General features: G+C 43.4%; 3 protein-coding genes and 1 long non-coding RNA gene across 5 annotated transcripts in view; 2 read left to right on the forward strand and 2 right to left on the reverse strand.

Moving 5' to 3' along the window:
* Window positions 1-2221, reverse strand: part of RNGTT (RNA guanylyltransferase and 5'-phosphatase) — a 168700-nt gene extending 166479 nt beyond the window's left edge. Inside the window, exon 1 of one of the 2 annotated variants that reach the window (XM_068184019.1) lies at window positions 2056-2220. In XM_068184019.1, the coding sequence (XP_068040120.1) occupies window positions 2056-2119 (64 nt within the window). In that variant the 5' untranslated portion in view covers window positions 2120-2220. Of the gene's footprint in view, window positions 1-2055 lie in introns of both variants that reach the window. The other variant, XM_068184022.1, reaches the window with a different exon arrangement.
* A 2365-nt stretch (window positions 2222-4586) lies between these two features.
* Window positions 4587-9169, forward strand: LOC137470545 (uncharacterized). The gene is made up of 2 exons (XR_010997119.1): window positions 4587-5972; window positions 8173-9169. It is a non-coding gene; the product is annotated as an uncharacterized lncRNA (long non-coding RNA).
* A 9144-nt stretch (window positions 9170-18313) lies between these two features.
* BORCS6 (BLOC-1 related complex subunit 6) lies at window positions 18314-21490 on the reverse strand. The gene is given in 6 exon segments (XM_068182996.1): window positions 18314-19792; window positions 19826-21021; window positions 21023-21131; window positions 21134-21305; window positions 21307-21374; window positions 21481-21490. Coding segments are annotated over 5 exon segments (1065 nt in total). The 3' UTR covers window positions 18314-19792; window positions 19826-20315.
* Window positions 21294-23559, forward strand: PNRC1 (proline rich nuclear receptor coactivator 1). The gene is made up of 2 exons (XM_068184027.1): window positions 21294-21869; window positions 22415-23559. Exons 1-2 carry the CDS (start codon window positions 21489-21491, stop codon window positions 22853-22855), a joined length of 822 nt encoding a protein of 273 aa, XP_068040128.1. The 5' UTR covers window positions 21294-21488; the 3' UTR covers window positions 22856-23559.
* The last annotated feature ends 1100 nt before the right edge of the window (window positions 23560-24659 follow it).

The raw sequence follows: 24659 nt of genomic DNA on the forward strand, positions 1-24659 counted from the left end.
CTGAATAAACAAACACACAAGTAGTGATGGCACAGCAGATGACACACTGATGACCCTCATTCATGCTTACTCTAGGTTGCTGTTTCTGAGAAACCATGGCTCAAAAGACAGACAAACAAAAGCCACAACTAACAGAGATCAAGAACTTGCTGAGAAGAAAAACACAGAATAAAGAATCATTAGTCCATTTTTGTCATGGTCAAAGGCTTAGGCTATCAAATCCCCCTCATTAGATACAAAGTAATTCGTGCGGCCATGATCAGGAGAAAGAGATAATGGACATGAGCAATCCAACAACACTGTTATTTAACTGAGCCAAGTTCAGAGAAGTGTAAGGAACTTGATGGAAACCATCAAGTACAAAATGAACAACTGATGTTAAATACTGACAAATGCCAAATAATGTATATTGATGATTATTGAGGATTAAACCAACTGAGATGTCTCACCAGGTTCTAAATATAGTCATCAGTGTCTTCCACTCCACAACCAGCTGCCATCAAAAAATGTAAGATGACGTGGAAATGTGGGATAGAAAACACAGGAGTTGTAACTATTAAGCAAATCATGGTACAGTGCCAGTTTAAATAACACACTGAGTAGCACACGTCGTGTTTTGAAAACATACCTTCACATCATCATAGAGAGGGATATGAGAGGAGTGAAAACTAGAAAATATTGGAGAAAAAGAATAACTGGAGGCAGGAACTGCTTGCACTATAAAGAAAAGAAGAACTTGAGAAAACTGAAAAGACACGTTTGTTTACTTTATCTCATACCAGACAGCAGAGGAAACATTCACCTGAAGTCAGAATGACAGCTAACACACAAGCAAAAATATGTATCTAGATGATACGGAATTCACTGCCACAATATGCCAGAAGACTAGATACTGAGTAACAACCAAGACAGTGCATTATGGGCAAGAATATCCAAGAAGACAGCAACCACTGACAAACTCTGAAATACAAGTGTAACACTGGAGTGTTAGACTTTAACTCATTTTCCAGCTAAAGCACTCAGGAGCACATTGGTGACTGGAAGGTCACTGTCAAGTCAGCAGAATTAACAAACTGACACAGATAAGACTTCAGAGCATTTCAGAAAAAAAGAATCAAACATGGAAGAGGCTGCACAGAGGACTGGTATCACAAAATTGGTCAAGGTGGAAGGGACCACAGAGGGTCATCTGGTCCAACCTCCCTGCTCAAGAAGTCATCCTACAGCACACTGCACAAGACTACATCCTGATGGCTCTTGAATATCTCCAGTAAGGGAGACTCAACAATCTCTCGGGGCAATCTGTTCCAGTTCAGTCACCTGCACAGTAAAGAAGCTCTTCCTCATATTCAGGTAGAACTTCCTGTCCATCAGTTTCTGCCCATTGCCTCTTGTCCTACTGCTCAGCACCACTGATCCTCGTTCCATCTTCCTGACCGCCCACCCCTTTAGATATTTATACACATTAATGAGATCCCCTCTCAGTCACCTCTTCTCGAGGCTGAACAAGTTCAGTTCTCTTAGCTTTTTCTCCTAAGAAAAATGCTCTAAGCCTTTTATCAACTTAGTAGCTCCAGTACGGCACCTTCTGCATGCCTGGCTGTGGTATCTCTCATCAGACGTGACAGACAGGAAAAGTTCAGCCCGAAACTGAACCAATGAGAAGCGAGAGCCCAGCACTAAGGCTCCGGGGGGCAGGAGAGGGGCCGTACCCCCGCACCCCTGGGTGAGGCCGGGGCGAGACCGTGTCAGACAGGGGCACCGGCCGAGGGGAGGGCGAGCCCGGCGCTGCTGCTGCGGGCCGGGCTTTAAGGAGAACAGCCACCCAACGGGAGTCAGGTCCGGGACAAACACCGGCCTGGAGCTCGGCGTGGAGCAGTGCACAGCCGTAGCCCCGTGACAAAGAGCTCCGGCCGGGACGGAGAGCGAGAGGCCGCGGAGGCTCCCGGCGATGAGGAGGAGCGGGACGGGCGGGCAGCGGAGCGCCGCAGGGGAGGGGGCCGCGCCCGCTGCCGCCCCAGGGCCGGGCAAGGCCGGACTGGGCCGGGCGCTCACCTGCCACGGGCTGTCCCCTCCTGGGGCAGTGGAGCCAGCGCGGCGGGATCTTGTTGTAGGACATGGCGGGGCCCGGGCGGCCCCGGGGGGTGGGGGGAAGGGAGGGAGGCGGGGAGGGGACGCGGGGTGCGGGGCGGCCCCGGGGCGCTCAGCGGCCCCTCGCCCGCGGCGCCTCCATTCAGACCCGGTCCGCCTCGGCCGCCGCCGCACACGGAGCGCCGGGAGCCGCTTCCGCTTCCGGGGCTCCGCGACCAGGGGTGGTGCCCGGCCGGGAAGAGGTCAGCGTAAACTAGAGCTCCTCATTCAGCCTGGGAAGCGGGGTGGGCTGCGAGGGGAGGTGGTCACCAGCTGCTACAGGCTCCTCCTCTTGGTGCAGAGAGGGGCCCCAAAGCTGGTGAAGGGGCTGGAGTGCAAAATCTATAATAAGCGCCTGAGGGAGCTGGGGGTTTTTAGCCTGGAGAAAAGGAGGCTCAAGGGGAATTGTATAGCTCTCTACAACTGACTGAGAGAAGGCGGCAGCCCGCTGGGGTTCGGCCTATTCTCTCAGGCAACCAGCAGTACTACAAGAGAAGAGTCATAAGCTGCACCGGGGAGGTTTAGGCTGGACGTTAGAAGAAATTTCTTCACAAGCATGATTAGGTATTGGGATGGGCTGCCCAAGGAGGTGGTGAAATCACCCTGGAGGTGGTTAAGGAAAGACTGGACGTGGCACTTGGTGCCATGGTGTTTGGTCATAGGTTGGACTCAAATCTCAGAGGACTTTTACAACCTAATGGGTTCTGTGATTCTGAGTGAGCCCCTTCGAGCCACTACAGGAAAGTAACAGGACCTCAGCTGGAAACAGCTGGGGGGATCATTTGTCCAGCCACAGGAGCAGCCAGCAAAGGCTGCAGCAAATACAGAGTTTACAGGTCTCGGGGAAGAGTGAGCAGGTGCTTCAAAGAGAATGTAATCCATGGTTACTGAAGTAGCAGGCTGCATCAGGTTTGGGAAACAGCCTGAGTTGAAAATAGCTGGAGGCTTGGACAGACATAATTCCTCAGGTTTTACTTTTTGCCAGATGTTCCCTTATAGCCAGAAGTGGATGTGGAAGTAGGTGAATCCTTCTAGTAGTGCAGCTTATTCTAATCAGGATGTAACAGGCTTGCTAGTGTGGCAGAGATACCTCTGTCCTAGGCCTTCTGTTTCTTTTGTGAAAAAAAGCACACCTAGAAAGATGGCATGCAGAAAGAAACAAAAACTTTGTTTCCATACAGAATGCCAGTGAAAATTCTCCCTTGGCTTTAAGAGGTCTGTTACGTGGACTCAGCTGAAGAATTGTAGCCCTGAAGTGTTTGTCCATGTGAAGGAATATTTTAAGGTGTGGCCTGACTTAACTCTTCTAGCAACTAAAGCCACACAGCCACTTACTCCCTCCTGCCTGTGGCAGGATTGGGGAGAGAATCAGAAGGGTGAAAGTGAGAAAGATCAGAGGTTGAAATAAATATAAGGAAAATTAAGGAATTTATTTACTGTTTCCCATTGGTAGGCATGAGTTTAGCCATTTCCAGGAAAGCTGGGCTTCATCATTCACAACGATGACTTGGGAAGAAAAACACTGTAACTCCAAATGTCCACTCTTTCTCCCATTTCTTATTACTGAGAACAATATCATATGGTCTGGCATATCTCTTTGGTCAGTTGGGGTCAACTGTACCAGCTGTTCCATCTGTGTCCCCTGACAAATTCCTGTGCACCCCCAGCCTGCTCACTGCCAGGGCAGCATGAGAAGCAGAAAAGATCTTGATGCAGTGCAAGACCTATTCAGCATTAGCTAAAGTATCCCAGTGTTCCCAATACTGTTTTGGTCACAAATGCAAAATGCAGCACCCTACAAGCTATTACTATGAAAATTAACTATCTCAGTGATGTCCAAAAGGCTGGAAATAAATCCCCAAAGACCAATGTTTGTAGAGCAGGTATTTGTTTATTGCAGCATTGGTGGTGAGAGGGATATCTCCACCTAACTCACCCACCCTTGTGCTGTGGTATATTTGTACAGTAAGTGTTGCTTAGTATCACTATGTCACTACATCATCACATACATGCCAGAACAAATTTACATCGTGTGATCTCATGGTTATTAGATCATACTTTTGCACTGTGCTTGCACCTCCCCAATTTGGGGGTCTTTGATGAAGGCTTCCAAGGTCTTCTTCACATCTGAACTTTTCAACTTTGTCTTCAGAGCATGCACAATTACAGTGTTCCTTTGTCTGTTCGGTCTTAACAGGCATAAATTCTTTGTTTTGTGGCTAATTGGCTTTGCATTTGCCAATTTTTCATTAGTACTATAGTTATCCATCTCTAAAACTATCCACGTGGTGAGTTTTTTCCTCTTTTTTTTTGCCTATTCAGCATTAAGCAACTAGTTAACCATATACTAGCCATTACATTGTATAAAAAGTTATGATTCAGGTTATATAAGTATCAGGTTATATAGCTATATAAAAAGTAATGATTTAGGTTATATTGATATCAGGTTATATTTATATATCAGGTTACATTTATATATAAAAAGTCATGATTTAGCTTATATTGATATCTTATAACTCAAGTTATAGAAGTACCTTGTAACTTTGATCTTAGTTACGTTGGCATCATCAGCGAAAACCAGTACAGATGGCTTCAGTGAAGCATTAGGAAACAACAGCAATAGATTAATTTTGTACCTAATTTTCTAGTTACTTACATTTCAGTACTGTTCTGTCTGCACTTTCTGTTTTGCCATAAGCCAGGTATGCTGCCTTTGCCACAGCTTGCAGAACTAACTAGAGCTGTGTGTACAGATTTAATAGGAAGCCCTTAAGTTCTGTGAATACATTGAAACAATGAAAATAATTTCATCTGTCTAGAATTCATTACAAACTTCATTACACATTTTCCTCACACATTTTATAACTGGATTTTATTAGACATAGTTTCTTCCCTACAATATCCTCTCATAGTAATGCAGGTATTCAGCTAGGTAGTTTGCATAACTGAGTCATTAGGTTCTTATACTATGTTAGAAGTTTCTGAATTTTGTCTTCTAAGGCTTTTGTCACCATCAGATAGTAATATTCTCATCCTAGCTAAAATTGAAGGTCTTGCTACAGCAAAAGACTAATCATATAATTTTCCCTAACTGCTAAATGCACTTCCATTATAATGTTACTTTATGCTGTTTGAAATAATTTCCTTTACAGAACAAACAAGCAACAAGTCAGACACTAGGTGGTGGTGAATACTGGCTTGAAAAGAAAGTGAACCAACTGCAAGGCATGCTCAGAAAGAGTGAGAAGCAAAGAGAAACAGCAAGATAGTATCTGATTTCAGTAAATTGAGAGCGACCTGCAGTAATGTTAGCAGTATGCCAAAATTAGGAATGAAACCATTTGGAGAGGGGAAGATTAGTATAAAAAGATATCATGAATGAGCAGTAATCTGTTCTCATCACCTAGATTTAAGAGACTGATATGCTTTTGAACAAGTGTAGGAGCTGCAGATCAGAAATACCATGTTTTATATATGTAATATGTAGTTGAAATGGGAGAGTATATGTTATTTAACAATGCACAAGGCAAGTAATTGTTTACAGCTGATGTTGCATGTTATATGCATATATATAGACTTTGCCATATTAGACACCTTGAAACTATTTACACAGGCATCTGGTGATGTTTGCATGTGACATCAAACACTCTTTGTGAACAGGCATGTCCTGCTTGCTTATATACCAACAGTTAATCTGATTCTTCTGGTGTACCACTAGAGGAATCCAACTCCCTCATGTCTTCCTGTGATGTTCTAAAGCTGACATGGCTGTGTCTGAACAAGGACTGTGAGGGTGGCCATAGCGGTCATTTCAAGGATTGCTTTGAGAAAACAACTGCAAAGTGTTAATAGTCAATTATATAACATTCCTCTTTACTGTATATCAATTTTCTTTTGTCTTAGAGGTACATAGATGCTTGTACACTTAATTCTGGTTTCTGCTCACCAATTTTAATCCTTTTCCTGGCAGAGTAGACACTACAGTAAAGAAGTCATTTTCCCAGGACGCACTTCATCCTCTGTGCCATGGGTATCACTGCTTTGGTTTCAATTCAGCCATGTTGGTTTAGGTAGTGGGGAGCTGAGTTTTTGTTCTTCCTTGACTTTAAACCATTAAAAGAATACCACACAGGAACGACACACACACATTTTAACTCTTTTTCCTAATTACATAATGAACATTTACCCAAATTATTGCTGATTAATAATTTCACATTTTTAATGTCATAAATTATGTAGCTACTTATAATATTAATGTAAGTTACCTCTGTTCTAGAGAAAATTTATAAATTAGGTACTTCTCCTGACAGAAGAACACATGGTGTTGCCCTCTGCTATAGTGATACAGGTCAATGACCCTATTACTCTTCTGCTTCAGTATAGCATTATTTTCCATGTGCTCATAAAGAAATAATGAATGCAATAAGAAAAACATCCCTTGGGATGCTCTATGAAACAGACACTTCTGACTCTACCTAGTAAATATATTTCTTGAAAAAAGAAACAAGCAAAAACCCCCCAGCAAACACATTAATAGCTAAACTGAGATTGCAAAAGAATTTAATTAAGGGAAAGTAACTATGAAAGAAGCTAACTGTATGCAAACATGATTCATTTAATATTATTTTTCCACTTTGTGGTGTAGGTGTTCACTTGGAAAGCGACTGATGCAATAAGCTCACAAGTACATGGAACATAGAAAAATATGTTTTTTATTTACTGATTCAATTGATTTATTCCTTGCTTATTGATTTTAATGTTCATGGCAAACTGACTTAGGGGTACAGTGTTCCTTTATGACTGATTTCAGCATGCATGAATCTTTTGTGGGGGTGGATGAGTACTGGTGAATAAATATTTTAACTTTGTTACTGCATTTGTATTTCATTCCAATAGTACTTACATTCTATTGGTATCATAAGAAAAAAAAAAACTAAAAATAGTAAAATTAAAGCATAGTTTTAGATTTCAGTGGAAGTTAAGATTATGGTTGTTTATGGTTATGTTCTCTAATACATATGTAGGCTTCTAAATTTAAAAATGTCTAAGTATGCACTGACTCTTAAAAAGAAAATTCTAGGAATGCAACATTTTAAATTGACTCCTATTTGTTTGGTGTTGACAAATATTTAAGAACCTAACCTCTGAGGTTTGGTTAGGTGACGTTTTCAAATGATGTTTTCATGTTTGAAAATGAAAGTAACACTTAAAAAGAAAGTTATTTTATTCCTTATATGTATACAATATTAAAAAGGGATGTTGAAACAAAGTTTTGAGTGCCACAATCTATTGGAGAAAATAAAATGTCATGTACAGTGTTGTTTCTACAGAGAGCTTTGAGAGAAAGTCAGCAACAAAATTACCAGTGTTTAGTCTTCGTGACATTAGGGGGCATCACAACCTCACAGACTGAGAAAGATGCAAGTTAAAGTACAGTTACTTTTCCTGTCCAAAGTAAACAGGGAACAGCATAAAATAGCAAAATCAACTCCTGGAATCATTCCCTCTTGCAAGGTTATGATACAATTCTTAATAAAATTTCAAACAGAAACAACCCAGACATTCAGTAGAATATAGACTACACTCTCAGTTTTATAAGAGTAATAAAATTAACAGACTAATGGTTGCTACATATGCAGCCTCCTCTCAGGTCTGTTTAAATCTTGAAGCTTCCTTTCAGCTGAAGTCTCTAAGGTATCACAGTGTTAGTTCCATCAGTGGAGTGAATCTCTGTATGGGCAGGGAACATAGGGTGTGAAACTGGGGCAAAGCTGCTTTAAATCTGGGTCCCTGGACTGGGTATCATGCTTGGGGTCATCATCATAACTGTATGCAAACATGATTCATATAATATTATTTTTCCATTTTGTGGTGTAGGTGTTCACTTGGAAAGTGAACCAAATCAGTCTACGCCACCTAACACATGTGTGCTGCACTGATGACATGTAAATCTCACACTGCAAGGGGAGACATTACCAGTCTTAGACGTGGCAGATGATTTACCTAGTAGATGATTTACTTAGTAGATGATTTACTCAGCAGATCTAGCTGAGAAGAAGGTGTCTGTCCAGAGGGTTGGTGTGCTTGAAGAGGGACAACAGCTGTGACTTCATGCAGTGATTTGCAGGCCTGAAAAACAAGATGCCCTGCTATTGATCCTCTGCAGCTGAAATGATAGCGTGTTTGATGTATCAGAGATAAGAAGCTGGACAACAAGCTTATAAGCAAGATGCCTGTCATTCCTGGAAGGCTAACACTGGTCTCCCTAGTGTTCTTACAGTTTGACCTAGACAACTGAGGCCTTACTTGCATCAGCTCTGAAGGATGATTTTCAATGGAAATCCACAATGTAAAAAATATCCACATGTAACATTGAAAAGCATGTGTTCTACTGCATAAAATGAATCATATGATAGTAGGGTGCTTTGAGTACGGATGAAGTAATCAAACAATTAAAATGTCACGATGGTAAATGACTAGCAGTAGGGCAAAGTATGACATGATATATGAGAAACTCATCTAATTAAATTAAGTGGAAAGTATGACTCATAGCCTTTGGAGCTGGGCTGGGGAGTGACTGGATTCCACAAAGTAGAGCAGTGTTCTGATGTAATCACTTTCTAGTTTCTCTACTGCCTGAATATGGACACCTTAGTAAAAAGCTTGCCCTGACTGAAGGCTGTGGTTAAAACTAATGGAGTAACTGCAGTCCTGGTTAGTGAAGGAGGCAGACTGGGGCAGAAATAGCTGTCAGAGAGCTATCACTTCTCAACAGCCTGAAATAGCAAGGGAAGTGGCAGTGTTTCAGCCTATAAACCTGCATGCATGATGATTAAGATCTGGGTTACTATAGTGGCAGAAATCTTTCTCATGCAATCAGTCACACAAAGAAAAGATTATTACCCATAGGCACTCTCTCAGACTTTCTGCATCATAATTTTGTACCTATAGATATATATGCTATGATTTTGTATGTGAATATATAGCCTGTGAAGAATAATACATGTAGGAGCTATAATAAAGTACCTGAGAAAATACATACAGACCTGATTTTATTTATAAGACCTCATTATACACAATATGTGTATCATACTGCACAAAAGTAAATGAAGACCACAGTCTCTCTTTTGAGGTGCCTGAAGTCCTGAAAATACCCCAAGAAACTGACCAAAGGCAAAGGAAGGGAATACAGACTAAAGCAGAGAGATCAGCCTGACAGCCCCACAGGCTTTTTAAAAATAAAACCTGAATATATATATTCAATACAAATTAAGTCATGGTAATATATATGTATGGTTATATATAATCAGATGCTCAAACGTTGCTCTTGTGAGGTTAGTTTCTGTTGGTATGCATTGTGGAACAAGCTGTACAAGAACACATGCTACTCTTTCCCAAAAAAGCCTCGCTCCAAAGTAGAGAGAGGGAGGCGTATCCTACATCTGCAGCACCACTGATCTAGAGAACTTTAAGAATAAACTGGCAAATGTCATTTTAAATAATGATGTTGAATAGGTTGTAAATTCTTGTCATCCAAGCATTCCTTAGAAAAAGGAAAAAACAAATTTTTGTTTGGAATGTGTCTGTAACTTCCTATGTTTGTTTCACATTCTCACCACTCTAGGTTTCACAGGACAAGGATATTTTATGATGGACATGATGGAACAGACTTGGCCTCAGAGAACATAGTGCCTGTGGTGCATTGCTGTTCATACAGCTACAGTTGGAGTCAATGCTACGTCTTTCCACTGCTGGTTTTACCTACTGCAACTAGGTTAAGATTAATGATAAAAACCCTTATCCTTATCCTCAAACCTTCACCCAGTGTGGAAAATGTCCTTGTCCAGGTGGACTTTTAGGGAATTACTCAGAGAGACTGAGTTCCTCCAGAAAGGGAAGAAGGTAAGAAAATTACTCTGTACTGGCCTGAAATGAATTTCTGAGATCTTTGAGTAGTTTAAAGTCTTGGGTTTGCAATCTGTACACTCTGAAAGAGTGCAGGCTGTTACTGGAAAATGTTATCAATTCTTCAGAAATGTCACTTTGTGAAGTCCTGTATCTAGCTCAGCCCTACAGAAACAGCTTCTCAAAAATCTCCTTTGGGAGAAAAATCTTCACATGTCCTTTTACTTTCTGGGAGTTAGATCTGCTAAAATGATTTTAATATTGTATTTTTTTAATATAATTGGATGCTTTGTCAGAGACACACTATGTCACACATTCTAGGCTTTCCAAACCTCAGTGAAAGACTTATCAGTCTGTGTAAATTTAGGCCTGACTTATGCATGTTCTCTAACATGGAGAATTAGAAAAACGTGCCAGCATGTGTTGCTACACAACAGCAGAGTCGTGAGCAGAAGGAAAAATGATTAATTATGTGTAAATTATTGAACAGCGACACAGAGATGAAAGTGTCCAAATGAGTATAAACAGTATGTACACAATGCTGGTCATACACAAGGTTATGCTGTTTTCAAATAGGAAGCCTGTTTTGATTATTTGTCTCAGATTCAAAGTTTGATTACCACAGAGGGAACAGGGAGAATGAAAAGACAAGACATTTTGTCCTGAAACACAGCCTACTTCATTATTTTCTATTCTTCTCTGTACTGCAGTTGTATCAGCTTTGAAACGGGTAGAGCTGTTGCTAGGTGATCTTTATCCACTTTGTAGCTGAAATTTCAGCCAGGCTGAAGAGAGTTTTTATATCTCTAACAGCATAAAATTAAATTCTAAGGTATTAATAACTGTTTTCAATGCAACCCTGCTTCTGACTATGGGCCTCTTTCCCTGGGCCAACCCAACCACCAGCCCATGCAACACACATTCATAGGCTGCGGGTCAACATTATTTAAGTGGTAGCAGCTGCAAACCCTTCCTGAGCATTTCCCTTATCTCAGCTGTGTGCATCTGGCTAGAACACCTTTCTCCACAAGGATTCCTCCCTTGTGCTGAGCAACTGTCTGTGCAGTGGGATAAGGCTGGGAATCAATGCAGCCAAAAAACAAACAAGTCTTCCACTCCCTCCTTGCTTGGCTCATCTGGGTGAAGTTCCTCACTCTGGTTTGTTTTGTGGCTGCACAAGGAGTCTGGATAAACTCAGGGGGAAATGCAGTGGATGAAATGGAACGAGTTGGCATGGCTTGGGCAGGAAAGGAGCTGTTTGGGCTGTTTGATACATGCCTGGCATTGCAGACAAATATTGAAACAGCCTCAGATTTTCTTAGGTTTGTGGTCTACCAAGGAAATCTGGGTCAGCCTTATGTGTAAAGCTGAACTAATTGAAGTTAGAACTGACATTTTTAATCCAGATCTTGAAATAAACATGTCATTTTTAGTAACTGAAGAATGTGGGGGGAATTTTATTGTTGTGTCTTCAGATTTGCAATATAGAAAAGACAAAGTTAAACCCAGGACAGTTCTCACATAACCACAGACAGTAAACTAGGGTTATATCCCCTGTTTTAAGCTATATTTTGTTCCATCTGTTAGTGACACCCACTGTCACCATAAACAATTTTTTTTTTTTTACTTTTGGGTGGCAAAACCACATGTACAAAAATTGGCAATTGCTTTTTTTTATGGGGTGAGGGCTACAAAATTACATTAATTGTCTGTTTAACGTCAAGTATTATTTTCTTCTACATGACCCATAACATCCAAACCCCTGATAAGTAACTGTCTATCCAGTTTCAACAGCATTAGTCACCTTGGAGATACAGAAATTTCTGTATCAGGTAGTGCTGGGGAAGATGAAATAGGAAAACCTTATAAATATGATTGCCTGGCAAAAGGTTTGGAAAATACAGACATTGAGATGAGAACTAGATTTGAAATAACAAACCTTAACTACTGAATAACTAGAAAACAATAGTATAGCCAGACTGAAAGCAATCCCCCCTTCTGATTAAACAATGCCCTTTACCTACAGACAGGTCCAAAGGTCAAATGGAATGCTCTGTCTCACCCCCAATGTATGGTTCATCCCACACCTGTAACCCTCCCCTGAAGTATCAGGTATCTGTGACCCCATTGGCCCAAGTCCTGTTCCAGCCCACCTTGAAGCCCCCTGATAAGGTGTGCCCGAGGGACCTGATGCTCTCTTGGATCTTCCCCTGGGACCCTCACCTGGAACCCTCGCTCCCTCTCTCTCCCTCTCTCCCTGGGCCTGCCACGAGTTGCGCCTGGCAACTCCAAGCAGGGCCTTTCCCCCCTTTTAATAAACCACATCTTCTAAGACCTGACTTCAGAGATCTCTCATCCATCCAAACCGTCCAGGAGTCCTGCGCTCCCTACAAGGTGGCCTGCAGTGAGTACTCGCCAGCCCTGCAGATCCACCCCAGCCAATCTGTGGTGGTACAAGCAATCTACCACTTGGCCTATTTATTCTTTATTTCTGAGAAGAAACCTGGAGCCAAGCTTGCAGAGCTCCCTGTGGGATCGCTGGTCTCTTTCTGCCCTAAAGGCATGCCACTTCTGCAGCAACTCGCAAAAACTCTTCTGCAGTGAGAACTCACTTTCAATCACACCTGCTATTGAATAGATTGCCAAAATACAAGTATTTCAGCCTACTAGCACACTGGCTGAGCCAGCACGATGTATACACGAAGTACACTTGTTAATTTACTTTCTTAGATGTTGTTCAGAACAACAGTGTGACCTAGAAAAAAGAATCCACTAACCAGGAAGGAAAGCTGAGAAAGGAAAAAAAGGGCATAGTAATAGCATTCCCCGAGGGAACTGTTAAGAACTGAAAAGGGATTTTAAAAAAAAGCCTAACACATAAAACAGTGTAACACAGAAACCTTTTGATAGGACTCCCCAGTGTTTGCATCATCCAGCTGCTTTTTCATAGAAGTAATACATACTATTAAAGATAGGTTATTTAGCAGGCAGCAGTGACAAGTCATGCTGCCCTATGTGTATCATGGATGTGTAACATGGTGTTATGTTCAACCCAGAAAACTTTTGTTTCCCAGGTATTGTTCAAATGGATATCAGCAAGATACTTAATTCAAAGTCTCATTACAGATTGGTAGAGAAACAAATACAGTTTTGTCCCAGTCTTGTTTTGTCTGTTAGCCAAGCTGAACCATTTCTGACACAAAAAGTTATCCTTATCTTGAAGCATAGCTTATAAATAGTCAAGGACAAAGAACATGCACAAGTGATTTCACAACTGTAAGTGCTGATGAATGAATGCCGCAACCAAAAATTCCTACAGTGCTACGTAAATTCCAGTAGTCATCAACAAGTTACACAAATTTTCTGGTTTATATTAACACATAAGGGAAACATGTTCCATGACTCCTACTTTGTTGAATGTCCCAATCAGCTGCCTCACTGTTCAGTTAAAGTGTAAGAAACAAACCCTAGCATTAGGTTGGATGGAAGTCTTTGCAATCATTGCTGATAGGTATCTTACATACTAAGATTGTACATACTTATTAAGATCTGTACAGTTGACCATTATTAAAAACTGAATTTTAACAACTTTTAAGCTTGACTTTTTACACCTATTCTACCCAGTACAGTCCAACATTAATTTTTGTTTTGAAACAGATGTTTTATCACTTTTGTAGAATTAGTGTTCTGGTCATGACTTGCATTTTTTTTCAATTGTCTGTGCAGCACAGACAGTATGAATAATCTTGTTAAAAGGGAATTGATTTGCCATACTAAAGTATGTACCTATGATTCTTGGTGAACAAAAGAAAGGAACTGCTTTGGCATATCCTGTGCTCCAAACATTCCATCCCATCCTTTTTTACCACAATTTCATTCCAAGGTCTGTTGCAGGTTATAAATATAACACATTCCATTCAGTTTCATAACTTCCACAAAAATACATCCAGCTCTTTGTAGAGTCAGCAAAAGCCCTGTGTGAATGCATACCAAAATGTAGGCAGGGAGACCAGAATTTCTTGTAGCAGTAGCCTTACTACAGTATTTACTTAATCTTTCTATGATTAAAAAGAAAAACAATATAGTTTGCACTGGGGACTTGCACATATTGCATCATCTCACCATGTCACGTCCTATTTGATGTTCTATAACCCCAGTACTGGGAGCCTACGTAAGCAGCAGCTGATTGATTTGCACTTCTCTTACCAGATACATCACAGCACTCACAGTTATACTAGCCTTATTTTGCAAGTAGTTTGTAATTTTTATTTGCATTTGTTGGTCTATTGTTAAAATAAATCAGAATCAAATAATAAGACCTAGCTTCTCTCCAACTACAGATATTTAATTTTTCCATAATGCCTCCTGTTTAGTATAATTATCTGCTATTTATGTAGTTTCTGACTTGCCAGTGCCTGTAGTTTGATTTTAAAGCAAGACAATTGGTGGTGGTTATTCTGGATACAAGAAGCATTGCAGAAGACAGCAGCAAGGAATTCCAGAAGAAAGTGTAAGGCCATTTACTGTGCCATTTTAAAGGCTAAAGGAATGTATGACATCAAAAGAAAATAGATCAGGTAGGCAGCAGAAGCCTCAGCCAGGACCTGCAGATAGCCATTTGAAATTTGAGGCAAACAGGAAGGAAAAACAACAAGGGCAGCTAGAAGAGGACACAATTGAGCTAATAAGGCTGGTGCCTTGCCAGTACAGTAACACAGATGTAGTAAGTCATGCAATTGCAGACAGAAGATAAGTGGGATCAAAGAACAGCACCGGGAACTGATGAGGTCCAGAACAAGGTTTTTCCAGGGGAAATGGGGTACAGCTGGTGGCTGTCGAAAGTGAACGGGGCAGGGAAAGGAGGGAGTGGGGACACAGTTCTAACTTTCCAGTTCCTCTCAGCAGACAAAAGAAAGCTGATGGCAGCGGAGCAGGAGAAATGAAAGGCTTGTAGTTGCACATCTCTTTTTTTAAGAGGGAAACAAAACCAAACTAGATCGGTATCATCAACTATAAATGGCATGCAGGAAGAGTTTTGGAAAATGGAAAATCACAACGTTGCCTAGTGGTGAGAAACTCCCCATCCCTTCCAGCTGAGGACACGTCACTGGAAAAGTCCCAGCCTGGGAAAAAAAAAATCCACTGAGTAAACAAATTGCATAGGCAGTGAAAACAGAAAGTAGAACAAAGTCAAATGATACTTTGGCTTTAAAGAAGTTTATTTTCAGGCTAGCATTTCCTTGAATGGCATCAGTTCAAGTTCAGACAAGAAAAATGTCATTAGAGTGAAAATGGCTGGTAAACTTCACTGCTGACATTGAAAGAAAGCTCACTTATTAAAAATCTAGGATTTCAACCTGGGAGTTCTTGAATTTTCATCTACTGAGTATAGTAAAATGATCCCACTGACAAACCAGATACCCAGGATTGGGCAAGTTTGTGGATTTTTTTTCCCCATAATTTACATGTATTTCCAGACAAAGAAGTCCTTAACTAAACCCTTCTGAAGAACTCCCTGGGCATGGCTCTTTGTCTTGCAAGCAAGTCCAGTGGTGAGAATTTTTCCAGTTTGTCTATGAAGAAAACAAGGGGGAAACTTCCTCGGTGACAATGAGACAAGAAATACAGCGTTGGATAAAATTCTAGGATTCTTACCTCTCCAACTAGCATTCATAAAAATAAAAATACTGATATAAATTATTACCTTCTTCTGATAAAAATCTACTTTCAACAAAGGTACTTCATAGTAATTAATCACAGCAATGTTAACTCAAATTCTGGAAACAATTACAGTGGCAGCACTTTGTAGCTGTAATCGAGGAAAATAATCAAGGTAGTTTTACCTTTGCTTTTCTGCTCCCCCACTTAATGAGTGCTGCTGCATCCTGGCCTATGCACATTACAGTCCAACCCTGCTAGCAAACACATTCACATTCTCTCAGACTTGGGAAGAGGATCAATTAAGAGTCTTTGGGCAAAGAGGTTATGAGGTTTTTGTTTATCATAGAGCTTCTAATGTATATAAATAGTAGAACTGCAGGAAGGTTTCAAATTTTGATTATCATTTTTCCTGTTACAAGATAAGGGTAATGTTGCTGTCGCAACAGGGGGCACAAGGATCTTGACTGCTAAGGTGGAAGCTCAGGGCTCAAGTCCATTGATCACATCTCTAGTTTTGGAGCTTCAAACAACAGAGAACAACAGTGACAAAAGCTTTCCTGAGGCACTAAGCTGAAGGGGCAAATGTAAAATTCAGTCGTGTTTCAATTCCTGCATCTGATGCAGTTATTGCGTTAAGCTTTCTAAAAGAGAAGTGTCATCAATTTTCCATATGTGCTCTTATATGCAAGGCAGGAGCTTCCAGGATGTGGCTAGGTGGGGGACAATGTCAGAAGTACAGACAATGCTTGCAAAAATGTACTAATTGGACTAATTTATAATTTTTATAGGAATGTTCTTTTCTCAAAGTAATTTTCAGGCAATAAAACCAGGTTATGACAGTATTGTAAACATGATCTGCTGTTCTTTAAAAGTTGTTTTTTTTCATGAGTACACATTAGGGTTGATCAGGACAATGTAGTGTGGCATCTGACAGCCAGAATCTGTCTTATGTTGGATGACACCTATTGCAAGATACCTTTGTCTTAACACTCTTTTCAGTTTTGGCTAACACAGTTTGCTGGAGGAATTGATCTTACTCCTGTGGAGAGCTGTTGATAATTTGGAAGCTTTGCAATTTTTCGTCTTTTGGTAGTACAACCATGCTCTTTGAAACAATTTCAAAATAGTTGTATCTGTAATGCTAAGAGGTTTGCTCTTGGATTCAACTCACATGCTGTTCCTTACACTGGTAACTTGGTCAAGACCTTACTCATGAGAGTAATTACCACCTAAAAGCTGCATATTGCAGCCAAAAATGTTGTGCATTTTAGATACAAGACACACGCAAAGTTGATGCATTTACTTATTGAGCATTTGATGCAGTTAAGCAAGACTGGGAAAAAAGTCTTAAAGGTGAAGTGTTGGTGAAGTTCATTCTTCCTTTGTGTGACCAGGCTTTTTCTCAGCTGTAATAATGTTTTATTTGGTAAAGCTTCTTTAAATAGCATGGATATAGAAGTGGATTAGAGTCAGGGGATAGAAAACCTCATAAAGGAGAGAAGTCTAAAAATGCACTGAAGGAAGCAGAACCAACCATACCTTAACCACAAAAAGTATTTCCACAATCAGACCTTACACTTGAAAAAAAAAAAAAAATCAGACTAAGCCAATTCCTAATGGAGTGGTTGTTCCCAGAGTAGAGAAGCCATTCCTAGTCCACAAATAATTCTGCATCTGGCTTTGCTTCATGCTATGCATATTGTTGTATTTTGTTAATTTTCTTCCCTGACCTTGCCCATCTTGTTACAATGAAAGTTTACTCAGCAGCTGATAAGCAAAGCAACCAATCGTAACACTGAGTGACTAAGCAAGAAAATATATGCAAGCCATTTTAAGGTCTTGGAAAACCCAAACATGGTTTTACACTGCTCACCCACAGACTAAGTAAAAAAGGCTAAAAGAACTTGAAATTTTTTACTCTCTATATCCTAATGCTGGAAGGTTCTAGAATTAGCACAGGATGTGCACAAGAAAGCCTGGACCAGGACCAAGTGGCAGTACAGAAACGTATGGCTGCAGAAGGACCAGCTTCACCACAAGCTACAGAGCTGCACATAGCTCCCAGGGATTCACACGGGATTTCAAGGGCAGGGTTGCCACCATAGCTGTGCTGACACAGACGCTGACAAGTGTCACCATTCCTGCAGCAATGCAGGATGGTATGGACAGGGGAACTGGAAACCACAGCAGCCATGGGGTTACAAACCCATACCGATTGTGGAGGCACAAAACAGGCTGACATAAATTCAGCTAAGCCTGCCCCAGGGATGGCAAAGGCACAAACCAGACACCATGGAACAGGAGTCACTTCAACAAGTTCAGTTAAATCTGCCCTTCAAAAAAAGCTGATGTGGTCAGAAGAATATTAAAAAAACAAACCCAAACAGCATAATTACTGCTTTCTTCATGCTTGCAATTCACGAGTCAGTCATTCCTTTTTCATCACATGATTGACATCACTGTCAGAAATTATTGCCTGAGGACCTAGACCGAAACCAGCTCTGCAATCACATCTCTGTGCAGATGCAGAAGCAGAGTTTAAATTAGCTTTCAAATTATTTTTCCAAATAAGAAATACAATAAGTGAAACACCTCAACAACAACTAATAACTAACAATTAAAAACATAAAAGTAATACCTTTATTATACAGACTCAACAATTTTAGTAGGGAATTAGCATTGAATGAAGATGACTGCAAATGAAAGACTACCAAAACCCAAGAGTGTACTGAAACACTTTAAAGGCTTCACCTTAGCTTGTGTGAGTGAAGAGTAGCTGTATATATGTGGCTACACAAATGAGCTTGCAGGTCTTTCCTGTACGTTTCAACAGTACTCACAGATTGTGCAAGATCAACCTTTGGTGTTGGCTCTTGGCGTATACCAAACACACTTAGCAAAACTACTGCATCTGCATAATAGACAAGTTCAAACTTTCCCAGGAATAACAAAACTATTAAAAGTGTAGCTGCTGCTGTGGTATTAAGCAATCTTTAGTGTCTTCTAGGCCCGTGGGATGCAGCAGCAGTTCAGCTATTTTTCTTCCCCCTAACTTCTGCTAGGCCTCTGGTCCCCTCCTGGAGCCACAGCTACTACTCCCCAGCAGACAGTACCAGAGAGAGCCCTACCTTGGCATAGCCCAATTCCAGTCTTGTCCCGTTGCTATGGCTACAAGGGCCACACACGAAACACACCCCTGTGCTGAGGGAAAGACAGGGCCATGCCAAGGGGCTCAAAACAGGCCAGAGACTGGCATCATGCAGAGCAGGGTGGCATTAACATGAATTATTTTGTTATAATTCAGTATTGCCTGCATGCAGAAGCACAGGCTATCACAGTGTCCATTCCTCACTTGGTGTTTTTAACGAGATTACAGTGGGGTAGCAGCTCTGCCCATTGTAAACCTGTCTGCTCTTCAAACATAGGTACAGGACTAGAGTAGTATTTCTGGCTACCTTCATTCCCAAGGTTTTTAGGAGCTGCTGGTCAACAAAAGTGCTATTACACTTACATAAGATTACTGATTGTTCTACTGCTGAAATCTTGTTACAGGGACATTTGCGACCTAAACAGATTGCTAAGAGCATCACTAAGAGGCTTTTTGCATAGGAACATTAGTGAGTAGAGAATTCAGCTACTCTCAGGTCTCAGAGGAAACACTCCCTGATATAGCAAAATCACTTCTGCACGCTGTGATGCGAATACAAAAGCTTCAAGTTATACAAATAAATTATTCCAAAGCAGTCATTTTATGTCAGTCATACACCCACGTAATTTCATCATGTACTCGTATTCCTCATGTAATTAGACATTTTTCCAACTGGAAAGAAAGAAAAAACAAAAAAGTAAACTATAAAATAACAGGATCATTTCACAGTGATGCCATTTAAACTTTTACACTGTGAAAACTGTAAAGATTAATAGAGGCAAAGGACATTTAATCTCAAAGCTTTTATTCAGAACTTTGCTTATGGATTTGTTCTTATCTGAATCTCAATTATCTTCCATGGACTTTATATTCTTCTCAGAAATCAAGTGTCTTTGCTATATGTATTAAACTTACTCTTATCTTAAAACTGTGTCCCGTAAAAAACAGCTATGTTCTGCTGTTACAGCAGCTTATTTGAACTGTTACAGCAGTTTATTTGCTGTAAAAACATAGGTGAAAATTACTCTTCAGGCACCAAATCAACTACAAATAAGCACACAGGCCTGTAAGCATCAAGCAGGTACTCACAAGAATTTTGAATTTGATTTTTAAAAAAATTTGAGCTACTTTTAATTAATATTCGTTAGTTTCTCTTAGCCCTCAATAAATAGAAAGCGTAAGGCATGTGGAATCCAAATTCTTTAATGGAGCTGAAGCTAAAAAGCACCATCTGCCATGTACCCCGCGATTTTCAACCGGGAACTTTTCCCTCGTCCGTCGCAAAAATTTCCCTTCGTCCAGATCAACACAGGCGATCTGGCCACTGCTGCCGGCAAGTCACGCACGGGGGAGAGAGAGCGAGGATGTGCAGGTGGGAGCTGCGGACGCCGCGAGCGGTGGGCCGCCGGAGCGAGAGAGCAGCAGCCCGAGGCCCCCGCTGCAGGCACGGGAGGAGCGGCGGCGGGAGCAGCTATTTGCAGAGCCCCTCCAGCCGCTCCAGCGTGCCCTTCATGTCACGGATGCGCTTGGCCAGGGCGGGCACGGGCTGCATGGCGCGGTCCAGCTCCTCGCAGCGCGCCACCAGTGCGTACATGGCGCGGATGCTGAGGTCGGCCGCCTCGCCCAGGCTCTCCACGCCGTCGCGGTAGGTCTGGATGCAGCCGACGCTGAGCGCCGTCAGCGCCTGCAGCCCGCAGTGCACGTTCCGCAGCAGCTCGTCCACCTGCGCCGCCACCTGCCCGGCCAGGGCAACCACGTCCTGCAGCGCCCCGGGGTCGATGGCGGGGATGGAGGACCCGCCGCCCCCCGCTGGAGTCTCGCCCCGCGGGGCGCCGCTCAGCCGGATCCGCCGCTCCAGGTTGTTGGCTACGAACTGGGTGAGGCGCCCCTCGCGCAGCACCGTCCCCTCCAGTTCCAGGGCGCTCGCCAGCGTCGCCCGCCGCCCCTCCGACAGCTGCCGCCCCGCCACCGCCGCCTCTCCGCCGCCAGCCAGGCTGAGCGCCTCCAAGCTCCGCTCGTCCCGCCCCCGCCCCTCCGGCGGCACGGCGGCCGGGCCCGGCTCCTCCATGGCGAGCGACGCGTGCCCGCCCGTTGCTACCGCCCACCGGGGGCGCGCCGACGCCTGTTTACGTCTCCCGCGATTGGCTGAAGGGCCCGGGGAGGTGTGGCCTCGGCTGTTCGTGCGGATCCCGATTGGCCGGTGGAGCGCTGCCCGCCCGCCGCGCACTGCGAGCCCGTGACTCGGAGACTGGGGGCGTGCCTGCCCGGATTGGGCGGCCCCTAGGGGAGGCGTGGCCCCGAGTGTTTGTGTCGCTTTCGATTGGCTGGAGCGAGGGCAGAGAGGCCGCCGCTCCGCCGCGATTGGCGGGGCGGGGCGGAGAGGGGCGGCGCTGGCGCCGTCCGCGAACAGCGGTTGGCGCGGGGGCGGAAGTGGGCGGGACGCGCCCGGGTAACAACACCGGGGAGCTGCTGGTGGCTCGTCTCACTCCCCCGCCATGTTCTCCTAGCGGCAGCTGCGGTTGCGGCACCACTTCCTCGCCCCGTCACAAAGCCCGGGCAGACCTACCCCAGTAACCCGACCCGCTCGTCCCTGCTTGGGCTTGACCCCTCTCCCCGGCACAACTCTGGGTACCCACGTCCTACCATGGTTACCACCACGGCGCCGCCGCCCTTCCTGGCTCGGATTTCGGCGGGCACCGAAGACCCGCGGCGGCTGCCGCCCTCCGCCCTGCTCCAGCGCCTCCGACGCGGGGACAGCAACTGCGAGAACCAGCCCAGCTGCTGCCTGGCGGGCCCGGGGGGCAGCGCCCGCCCCGCGCTGAAGAGGGTGCGGCGGAGGAAGGGAAAGATCCGGCCTGGACCCGCGGGGCTCCTGCCCAGCCGCTACCAGCAGTACCAGCAGCACCGCACTGGGCTGGGGAGACGGACGCCGCTGGGAACCGACTTGGTGACGGACGCCCCCCCGGAGGAGCCTCCTGCGCCTGCCCCTTCGAGACCCGCGCCCGGCAAACCCCTCAGGAAGGAGGTAAAGACAAGGCTGCGCTACTTTCCCCTCACTTGATCCCGCTCCCGGTGACCAGCGAGCCGGCCGACGGTTTTGCCTTTCCCTCGGGGTGGGGCGGGGGGGGACAGCGAGCGGGGCTCCCCCTCAGAGCGGTGGGGGGGGCGGCAGAGTTTCCGTTACGCTCGGACGGGGCGGGGCGGGGCTGAAAGGCGAAGCGCGGGCGGCGATTGGCTGCCCGGCGCCCACCAATGGGCGCCCGGCGCTGCGCCCCAGCAACAAGCCGGATTTAGCCCTGCCGCCGGCCGCGCGCCAGCCCCGCCCCGCGCTCGCCGAAGGCGGGACGTGCGTGGCGCGCAGCGCCCCATGGCGGCCGGGGGGGGGCTCCGCGCCCTCAGGCCGCCGGTGCCAGCCCGGCGGTGGGATAAGCGAAAAACAGCGGGAATAGGGCTTCTCGGTACCCCTCTCCCTGCCCAGGTGACCCCCGACGCTTCGGTACGTGCCGGGGTCGGTGAGGGAGCGCGGAGGAGAGGGGTCGCGGTTGACTTGATTCTTCTTTGTCTCCGCAGTTCTTAAAAAACAAGATGGGAAAGACAGAGAAGGCGGCCGTCCCCTACGGCCAGCCCGTTCACAGCTTACACCTGTGTGAACAACCAAAGATTAACAGGCAGAAGAGTAAGTGTAACACGCCAGTGACGAAGATCACCTCGGCGAAAAAGATAGAGAACTTTTGGCAGGATTCTGTGTCGCCAGAAATAGTTCAGAAGCAGGAGAAAAAGCCACTTAAAAACACAGAAAACTTCAGAAATGCCAAGTCCAAGAAACCTATCGCCCTAAATGAAGTGAGCCAAAAAGAAAATTACGCTGGGGCAAAGTTTAGTGACCCACCATCTCCCAGTGTCCTTCCAAAGCCTCCCAGCCACTGGGTGGGTGGCACAGCTGAACTGTCTGACCAAAACAGGGAGTTGATGGCAGTCCATCTGAAAACTCTCCTAAAAGTTCAAGCGTAGTTTCCAAGATCTCTTGAGTAATTGGTAAAGAAAACTCCATCCAGGAAACTTAAACATGCCTTGTTGCAACAAAAATTGCAAAAGACTGTCAAGTCTTATAATCACATAAAAAAAAAAATCCTTGTATTATATTTTTTATGGTTGTGTAAATAGTGTACATCTTGTATTATGTGTATATTCTTGTTCATACTTTGAGAGGTACATTTTAGTTTTGTTATGAAAGGATGTATTTTGCACTGCCTGATTGGTAGATGTCTTGTATATAAAATATGGACAATTTTACGTGTGTGCTTGACACATGAAGACTTGACTTGCTTTGCACAAGGTAATGAAAATTTTGGAAGGAGAGTACAGCTTTCTGATTAAGGTTCCAGATCAAATGTGAATGTTCTATTTGTGCACTACTGACAGTAGTTTTACATTCTGTCTCCCAATCAAGTATAAACATGGAATTTTCATACAAATGTGAAGTTTTGCCCTCTGCTCTGGAAATTATCTGGAATTTCTGTTCATCTGTTCGTTTTTAAATTTAACTGGAATTTGACTAAAATTCCAACCCACCAATTTGAGCACTGCCGATTTCTTTTAAAAAGTAAAAAAAAAAAAAAAAAAAAAACAGGAAAAAAAAAGGAAAGAGCAGAGCTTTCTGCCAAAAATTTAATTGGTCACTAAAAAATTAAATAAAACAATTTGGCCTCCCCTTATACTTGTCTCTGTTTTTCTTTGAGTGTGTGTCTGTTAATTCAAGTATATGAATTTAAATCACTTGATAGCCTTGTAGTGCATTGGTAGAAAGAAATACTTAATCTTTTAACTATCTTAGGCAAAATTAGGAGATTAATAGTGCACCAAGAATTGCTTATGTTTAAAAAAAATCACCTTTGTGACAAGTCGTTTGAGGATTGTTTTGTTTGTTGAAAACAGAGTTCAAGCAAGTTGGGCAGTTAGACATTGAAATTCATGCAGTAATGCTCCTTAAATGTTTTTATACTAGGTGGCTATTAAACGAGTCAACACTGAGAAGTAGCAGTAACAGAAAATGAGTAGAGCACGTCAAATTTTGTGTTTTTCACCAGATTTGTCTCTTGCTTATAGCTATGCTGGAAAATGTATCCCCCTGACTTAAAATTCTTAAGGAGTTGGAGTGTGCATTAGTCTGACAGGCATGTTGAGGAGATAACAGATTTCCTCTTATATTCCTAATATGGTGTTTAAATAAGATTGATACTAAGAAGGATGTGAAATTTACATAAGATAGGAAAGCATTTTTAAATTTCTGGATCCACCAAAAAAAAAAAAATGCTCTCTCTGTAAACTGGTGTCCTGGGAGAGGAGAGGTACGTAGGAAGAAAACGGCTGCTTGTATCCAGCTGAGGTGGCTCCCTAGAGTGAACAGCATTTTCAGAGATACAGCTTAAGCATTAGGTGTGTTCATGCGCAGCTTTGGTCCAGAGCATCTCTTCATTCCACATGGGGAAATTGGTAGGATTCATTAGTAGAGCTCTGACATGAGCTTGGTCAAAAGCTTAAAAACCAGGGATTTTTTGGCTTGCTTGTAGATGATGGTTATGTAATTGTAAAATTAGACTATTTTTAGCTATCAATGCTCTAAACTAAGGGTTGATAAAATTTTTTTGGTTTACCCCAAAGAATTAGAGGTTCACTGTCTTGCAAAAGAGACTGGTATTGGTGTAGTCGAGGTCAGTGTGTGGCTTCAACAACCCAGTTTCCTGCCTAATCTAAATACTCTCTCATTTAGTGTCCCCTATCTTGTATTCTAAAACTGAACAAAACCCCTCCTGGT

The sequence above is a fragment of the Anomalospiza imberbis genome, chromosome 3, assembly GCF_031753505.1.
Source record: "Anomalospiza imberbis isolate Cuckoo-Finch-1a 21T00152 chromosome 3, ASM3175350v1, whole genome shotgun sequence".
Classification (NCBI taxonomy): domain Eukaryota; kingdom Metazoa; phylum Chordata; class Aves; order Passeriformes; family Viduidae; genus Anomalospiza; species Anomalospiza imberbis.

Coding starts and splice junctions, on each gene's coding strand:
- PNRC1 (XM_068184027.1), top strand. CDS start 21,489: ATGGTTACCACCACGGCGCCGCCGCCCTTCCTGGCTCGGATTTCGGCG. Junction 21,870..22,414: donor GCAAACCCCTCAGGAAGGAG/GTAAAGACAAGG, acceptor TTGTCTCCGCAG/TTCTTAAAAAACAAGATGGG.